Source organism: Lottia gigantea, assembly GCF_000327385.1.
Source record: "Lottia gigantea unplaced genomic scaffold LOTGIsca_41, whole genome shotgun sequence".
NCBI lineage: Eukaryota > Metazoa > Mollusca > Gastropoda > Lottiidae > Lottia > Lottia gigantea.
The window spans coordinates 424,402-433,711 of NW_008709421.1; the positions used below are offsets into that span (position 1 = coordinate 424,402).

General features: G+C 30.9%; 1 protein-coding gene across 1 annotated transcript; it reads right to left on the bottom strand.

Annotated features, from left to right (window-relative positions):
* Window positions 1–5,887: 5,887 nt before the first annotated feature.
* Window positions 5,888–8,659, bottom strand: LOTGIDRAFT_122732 (hypothetical protein; the record flags this gene model as incomplete). The annotated part of the gene is made up of 2 exons (XM_009060214.1): window positions 5,888–6,334; window positions 8,483–8,659. 2 exons carry the CDS (start codon window positions 8,657–8,659, stop codon window positions 5,888–5,890), a joined length of 624 nt encoding a protein of 207 aa, XP_009058462.1.
* Between the last annotated feature and the right edge of the window lie 651 nt (window positions 8,660–9,310).

The window sequence follows — 9,310 nt, forward strand, 5'->3', positions numbered from 1 at the left end:
TAACTTCACAATTCTACGATCATGCTTCTATTTCCTTGGCAACCATGAACATGTTGTCAGAAACATAACGAGAAAAATTCGTCAAAAATTTGCAATACAAATAAGCAGAAGTCTCATTGATTAAACATACTTTAAGTATAGATGGTCAATTAGATATCTTAGGATTATTCTGATACAAGATCAGGTCAGGTAGATAGGTCTACACTTATTTATTATGATATATAGAATAATTGATATTAATTTTGTATTAACAGTATAATTTGTGTAGAAGTTTATTAGAAATTTTGAATGGTTTGTCGAAAGATGCTTCTGATGATCTGACAAAATTATAATAAAACATGTGTTCTAGGTCATTTCTCGAACTAAATTTTCATTGAAGCATATGGGCAACCAGCAGTCTTTAAACCGAAGTATTCAACCATGAAGTCAAAATTCTACTGAACAAATGAAGTAAGCTAGTGATTTACCTACATAGAAACTCTGAACATCTGGCACTGCAATTTAATCAGATTGAATATTAAGTAGACATTTATTAGATCAATTCTATAGGGCATCAAGTGACAGAAACAGCCTATAACATGCATAGTAAAATGTTTTAAATAATGTAACAGAATGTGTTGATACTTTAGGCATATTTATGTGAAAATTAGAAACATTTATAAATCAATATGTATATTTAAAGAGATTGATAAGAGGTTTTCTGAGGACCAAGCATTGGAATGTTCAAAATAGAAGTCAAAGATGTCCTTGATACACATTAAAAGGCTAGAAAACCTCTTTAAAATCTCTGTAATAAAAGCTACAAAGGGTACCAATAAAACACTTTGTATTGAATTTAACAGCAGATTTTTTGCAACATTTTTGCTTTAGTTACTTTGTGGTATTTTAAAGGGATTCATGAGGTTTTTCAAGCCAAATTGATTAAGATCAAATATTTAAGGGAGTATGTACAGTTGTCAATTTGCAATTATTTGTAAATATATTAATGATTTTGATTTTTGTATTGATAATTTTGTAAGTATTTGAATGCAATTCCACATTGTTTAATGATTTAGATATTTTGTTTTTGTCTCTAGATGTAAAAGGTATCTCTTTATTTGAAAGGCTATATATAGTAGCTTCCTGTATTTGTTGTGCAAATTCTGTCTGTTCTTGTGGTGAATAAATCTGTAATTTGAATTAGTGAAAACTTCATGCTTCATAATGAATTTAGGATTTACAATGTAAAAAAGGCAGACCTATATGTTTTGTTGCATGCTTTTTTCTGTGGGCGACTTATCTTGATTTCTATGATCTGACCAAATTGTTATGCGACATAAGTTCTTGATCATTAAAATATTCAACCAATCAAATGCTCAATAAATGAGTTACATACTGCATGATATTCATGATTAAACATTTACATGTGTTATCAGCTGAACTATTTTTTTGATTGGTTAGAATAGCCTATGATAATATATGATGCAATATTACAATGGAACACTATATTCTTAAAAAATTCATCAGATCATACATGGCTAGTGTGTATCCTACAGAAAAAGAAGCTGAAATGGAACATCTTTATCTGCATGGTGTCTTAGACATACATGTTTGTTTAAAACCTCATTTCAGTTATCTACAACTCTTGTCAATAGAATAATAAGAAGTATGGTTAGTCTACAATTAAATGAATATAGAGGAAAATGCTACTACTTTACTTGACTTGAGGGATACAGTTGTTGAGCTCTAGAAGCTAATAAAATAAATATTAGCCAAATGTGTCCCTTTCAGCTCAGGTAAGGTGTTAGGATCAGCTCAAATTGATATCTATAATAAAATTTGATATTATTATTTTAGAGAAATCTAGTGAAATATTGCCTAAACTTTTGATATTTTTAATATGTTTATATTGATGTATTTTGTATATATTTATGTGTTCCATCCTTTTCTAGTTAGTGCTAAAATAATGTTCGAAAGATGAAAATATAATCAGTAATTCCTTTTACTGCTAGTATTCACAATTTAAGATATTTTTGAAAAAAAAATGAATCTGAAAATGGGATAAAAAAAACAAAATGTGGTTATTTAATGGAAATAACAGTATATAAATGCACATTCAAAATATAAGCAAGAGCAGTTCATATAGGAGTAAAAAAAGTATTGAGTAAAAGGATTTAAACTAGGCTCAAATTGTGTTCATTACAACTTAAACTACCTAAATATAAAGTGAACTGTTTGTGTTTGTGAATTATACCTGGATGTGCTAGAATATAGTTGCCTTTACAACATTGTAACATCCAGACACGATTCTGTTGAAATGGTTTTAATTCACTTGCATTTCTGCATACTGGTTATAATGCTGAGGTTTATTCTATATTGACTTTTTGTTTATCTGCTTGAAGGGATTGTACAGAACTTTTTATGTACATCAGGCAGGGACACTGATAGCATCAATTTTCACCATTACAATTTTTAGTCAGACGTCTGCGGTTCCTACACTGCAATTCTACTAAAACCAAGCTTTTTATTACATCATTATTGCAAAATCTTCTAACATCATATAAGGCCCTTGGCAATTGTGATGTCATGAAACACTAGTTTTAGTGGAATTGTAGGAATCACAGACGTCTGATTGAAAATTGGAATGGTGCAATTTGATGGTAACAATGTCCCTGCAACATATAGAAAGTATTAAAAAACCTCTTTTCAATCTCTTTGAGTGAATGAATGCATGCATAATTATTTGATATGCAAGTACCAGTAGGCTTTGAAAATGAATTACCTCCCTTGACTCATTTACTGATAATGGCCAAATTTTATTAAACCGGGCTCAACTATAACAACTCAACAAGTCATGTAAGTCATCTAAATTTTTCAGATCCCCCCCCCCCTTTTCTAGCTAGGGGCCTGAGTAGAGCACAGATATTTATGTTCATCCAGGTCCAATTAAAACATAACATAAACACAAGCAATTCTGCAAATTGTAAGACTTTTGAATTTTTGAATTCAGCATTCTCTTAATGACTCATCTTACACTGTTTATATAAGTGCTCAAGTCATTTAATGTTATCATTGAATATCTGTCACTTGTCTGTATTCAGAATACTGATGATATATTAATATAATCTGATGCATAATTTTCAACATTTTGTAATGGTTGGTCTTTTCATAATAGTATCTGATTTTGGTATTTAAATCAAAATGCACTATGTGCTGTATTTCATTTCTCATGTCATTGGTTCCTGTAATTCTAGTACTTCTTACAGATTATAACCTCAATGTTTGCCATGATGGTACTTGCAGTAATGGTACTATCGTTTGGGAAACTTTATAGGAATTACAGGAACCACAGAAAAGCTAAGCCAATAATTTCTCAAAGACTTGAAAACATCCACGAGTCTCTTAAAATTCTTGTGAAGTCAAACCATAGCAGTGCCATTTTGGTTTACAATATTAAAATTTAGATGATTATGAAAAGATTAGCCAAATAGTCATCATCATTCCTATGCATCTTTAGAACTATGTGATATTTGTAAGTATATTTTATGTATAATAGTGCCTTTTTTATTATTTTCAACCTATTCCTCCCTTCACTTGTGTATTTTATTTGAGACAATATGCAACACATAATAAACCAGTCACGGTTTTAATATTTTCATTATTTCAGGACAGTAGTTTTCAAACACCTACTGTTGAATCTTTCATTTGCATAGCAGGGAGCACTTAAGGGTTCTCTTGATTGTGCCATTCCAACAAATGGATGCTGGGGACATCTACCAACAATAAATTACAGAAAATGTTTTGATATATCATATAAATTTAATAGATCTATTTATAATAATCATATTATAAAAATCAAAAAACATTTCATTTACTGATTTACAAATATATGAGTTCACATAATCTATAAGAATAAGAATATCTGAATTTACCTTTTCTATAAATATCTGAATTCACCTATTCTATAAATATATAACTTCAGATATTCTATAAATATATGTATTCAGATATTCTAAGAATATCTGAATTCACCTATTCTATAAATATCTGAATTCACCTATTCTAAGAATATCTTATATCACCTTGTCTATAAATATCTGAATTCACCTATTCTATATATATCAATTCAGATATTCTATAAATATCTGAATTCACCTTTTCTCTGAATTCTGAAGTGTTATGCTATAGATTTGCATTTCAATGAGACAATTAAAATATAATATATAATATCAATAATACATTTAAAAAAAAAAAATCACTTTGATGCCAACTTAAGTGGACATATTACAGGTCTGGTTTATTTACTTCCAGTTACCATACATATAATCACAGTTTTAACTGAGCTATTTTACTATATTTTAAAATATACCGGGGAAATAGGCCCATACTCCACCACTCACATCTCTTACAATACTGACAAAAATTAATATTTCTTTGGTAAATATACACAGGGACCCTTCACAAAAAAGTTCATAATTCATAATGAAATTATATTATAAATTACATTGATAAACCCTTTTGCATTTCATCTAATATATTTCATAAAAACAAATTTTCACTATTAAAATAGTACTCAATACATCAATTGTAGAGCTATATAGAAATATTAAAACAGATTTTCACGCTATGCGATCTTCAGACACTGACCTACATAACTCTATCGTTGTTGTCTGAAGATCGTATGGTGTGAAACTATTATTTTAATTAATATATGTTCTTTAGGACTTCCATTTCAAAATTTTAATTTTCAACAAAAAAACCCAAGACCCTGTGAATATCTCGGGCAATCCCTGTACATAATTATAAGATAAGTTTTTTTTTTTTTCAAGTCCAGCTGGATAAAAAAATTCATTCGTTTGAGGTCATAAAATTAATAAAACCATTTCATGACTAGTTGGTTTTAAAAGAATTTCTACATGTTGACTGAGTTAACCAAGCTTGATACAACAGTGTATAACCTAGATCTATCTATTTCTATTATCCCTTAGAGAAAAAATTGTTCCCTTAAAAAATCATGTTTGGTCATAAATGAATGGCCTTCAGTAAATTGAGGATAATATCATGAATAAAAATATGAAATAAAATAAAGTTTTATGGCTGTTTTTCATTTAATACTGCATTTTTTGGGACTTTGAGACACATGTTTATCCCCCAAGATATTGCCAGTCAGCCACAATATATTCCTTGTTACAGTAACACATAATATATGCTTCATTAATAACTCTAAATAGATCATTGATCATTAGATAATTTTATAACCAGAATGAAATCAATTAAGATTTTAAAATAGCCAGGCAAGGTAATATACACCCACTGGCAGTTTTGATTTTAAATAAAAATATTTAGCAGTACAGTAACAATAAATAAATGAAATATTCAACCTCCAGACATACACTTCCTTTGATCTTTTTGAGGCAATACTGAATGATATTACCAAGTTTCATCAAAATCTGTCAAGAATTGTGCCTTGTAGAGTGTTACGAACAATTGTGGACGGACACGGGTGACAACAATATACGCCCCCTATATGTGGCCATATCAAAATAACAGCCTTGTGTCGACTCTCACCCCTTGATACCTATATACTAAAATAAATGAAATATACAAGTTTTAATAAAAAATAAAAATCTATTATGAATGATTTGGTCAATTATCACACATTATTAAAGGGATACAGTGGTCTAAATATTTTTTTGACTAGTTGTAGTTGATAGAGCACTAGCTGTATTTGCATTGAATTGAATTGTTGAATTGTAGAAGATTTGAACCTCAGATTTGAATTTTGAAAAGTGCTCTGGATACCTGAAATAGAGCTCTTTTCAGCTGTTAAAGGAAATATTTAGATGAATGTATCCCTTTAAGGCATATATTGGTCCACTAATAGTATATCTATATAAGTGTCAATATATCAACAACATCTCTTCTTCGAAGTATCTTTGGTTAATTCAGGTGTTTCACCGGGGCGTATTACCATATCTCTCCGTAATGTCATTTTATTTACACTCATTTCATGTAATTTCTCTGTAATATCTTTAAACATTTCATTAATTCCTATATTGTCTCTACACGAGACTTTATATACACCTGATAACACATTATCACATTCCTCCGTGAATCTATCAACGTCTGCTTCTGTGACCTTTTCCTTATCATCACCACAGTCCATAACGTTACCACACAGAAATATTTTCGCTCCCTCGGCATTCATGACAATGTCAAGGATATACTGAGATAAGATATTAAATGTTTCCTTATTATTAACACTATAACACAATAACGCTGCCTGGGCTCCCCGATAATAACTTGATCCTATAAAACTCATTCTTTCCATTCCACCCGTGTCCCATAATAATAACTGAAATACAGAAAATTACAGCATGTAATATAATACATAACATCAGACCAGTATACATCTGATAGTCTAGAAACTTTTGAGTAAAAAAATCTCTGGCGCTTAATCAATGTTTCTCTATCAATGGGACCATGGTTCACTTTATCCAAATAGCATCATATCAGGGGGGAATTTTAAACAATAAAAACAGCCTTATCATGCTAGAGGACTTGCATTTACTTCAGTCATTCATATTTACAAAACATTATGTAAAAATGGGGACAGGCAAGAAGGTTGATTGACTTCAAGAATATTTATTATACTTGCCAAAGGGCATCTTCACAACGGTCAAGGTATTACAAATTTTCATCTTATACCTTGACTACAACAGCCACTTTTCTTGTAGCAACATCTGCAGTGATTTGTTGTAGTCTACGCCATCGAATATAGCCAATCAGGGCTCTCGACAGAAAGACTGTAAATATTATGACTTATTATTTACAGACATGTGAAGAGGGATCTGATTGGCTGATTCACCAACATATAATCCAATCGAATCGCTGCATTAACAAACTAATGTGATACAAGATAGGTTGCGATAACAGTCAAGGTACAAGACAATGTTCGCAATACCTTGACATTGTGAAGATGGCCAAAGGGCAACACCTCAGCAAAGATAAATGATAATTTCAGAAGAGATTATGTAAACAAGTATGCTATCAAGAGGATACAGTATAATTTACAACTTGAATTTGATAGCTTTCACAAAAAGAAAGGACATTTTATCAACTAGAGCATTATGATAGAAGTAAATCAAGAAAAAACAATCTATTTTGGAAACGGTAGCAACATATTTAGATGTAAGCATACGTATTTATCTAATCTGAAATGAGTCAGAAACTGTTTCTGCTGTGATAGTGAGATACTTTCACCACTTCATACTGATAACCTAATCACTACCTTATCATTTCTACATACACTGTTTACATTGGGTGAAAAGGTGTATTTACCGTCTGCTAATATTTTTTTATAAAAATATAGTTCACAAATAATCTAGATCAAAACGGCATTTTCTAAACATTTTGATATGAAAAGAAGTTATTGCTATAATAAAGGTTAACATATGTTTCTGAGAAGTTTGCTTGTTCAGGAGAATTTAAAGGGATTGTTAAAAGGTTTTCTAAATTTTTTATGTGTATCAGGGAAATTGATATCAATTTGTACCATTTTAATTTTCAATCAGATATCTGTTGTTCCTGCAATTCCACTAAAACTGTGTTTGATGATGTCACTAAATCACAAAATATGCTTTATCACATAAGGCCTTTTGCGATTTGTTACATCATCAAACAGTTAGTTAAAGTGGAATTGAAGGAACCATAGATGTCTGATTGAAAATTGGAATGGTACAAATTGATGCTATCAGTGTCCCAAAATCAAAAAATTACAAAACCTCTTTACAGTCCCTTTAATATCAAGATGTAGAGATATGAGCAAAAAATGCAAAATTATTGAAATTGTGCAATGGCAAAATAATATGTCATATTGTGACTTCATGTAATCTGTGTAAGGCAAATTACATGAAGGAAATAACAGAGCCATTTGAGCTCAATATTGAATTCATCAATCAATATTCAGCTGATAAAGCTCAGTTCTGATTTGTCTATCAATAAATAAAGAATTTAGACTACTACATTTATATCTGCTGAAGGGATAGTAAAAGATTTCTAAACTTTGGGAACACTGATAGTATCAATTAACACCATTCCCTTTTGAAATCAGATGTCCGTGCTCCATGCAATTCCTAAATTTTATGACCTAGCTATGGCAATATTGAAATATTATAAGTAGCTTTTGCCACAAACATTTGAAGAAAGATTGAAATGATGCAAATAGAAGCCACAAATGGTCCCAATACATAAAAAAAAGCCAGCAAAACCTTTTTACAACCCCTTGTATGGTGTTTTGAATCCTCCTCCTAAACATTTGCATGTTGAAAAAGAACAAGAATTATTTATTGTTTCCTTTCGTCTTACATAATAAAAGCATTCCAACTTTTTATTGCAGCCTGCATCAGAAAAGCATCCTATTCAATTCGCAAATATCAAGTCTCAAATGATCAGACGGGATAGTGGAGGCGGAGGATTCAAGATACCGCATGTTGTACATTACCTTGACATCTGTTCCATTTACATTAACAATTCTTGATGCTTGATCTAAACCTATAGTAGTCTTCTTTTCATTGGACACCACATACGTATTGTTCATAAACCTTCGAAATATTGAACTTTTTCCTACCCCATATTCTCCACATAGTATCACTTTATATGTGGGTAAGCCAGTGGCCATCTTTAATGACCTGGAATAAAGCAAAGTGTAAAACATCAGATTATTTTTGTTTTTCCTCTTCCAAATCATTGAACATTCTTTGGATGAATAGTGTCAGGAAGTTCCACTTGATTCCACTTGATTAGGTACTGGTGTTTGATGTTAACTGTGTTATGTGATGTGCCTTATGGCAGCTAGTGTTTACTTGCAGTGGGCAACGGGACTAATTTTGGCAGGACAGCAGCATTAGTCAACTCAATTAGCACACACAGAGACCTCAGGATTGAACCCTGGCCATGTATTCTCGAAAAGATCTTAGTGCTAGGATGTCCCAGGTTCTTATCTTCTAACATTGTGACAGGACATCCTAGTGCCAAGATTGTTTCGAGAATATGTGGCCAGGACCTTAAGGTTAGCCAGCAAGTACTTAACTCACTAGGCCACCCTGGCTGTGAATTGTTGAAAAAAAAGTATCACTGTTAAATTTATTTTTCTTTCATAACTAGGTATATCTTAATCATTTGAAATTTGAAAAGAATAAATCGCTCTTCTGTTTGTTAAAGATTACAACAAATATTCTTGTTGATTTCAGATTTTTTTCTTTCAATTAACAATATTCAATAGAATTTTCAAAAATTTCAAAGACTGTGAGTTAACAGAACAAAAAGGGCG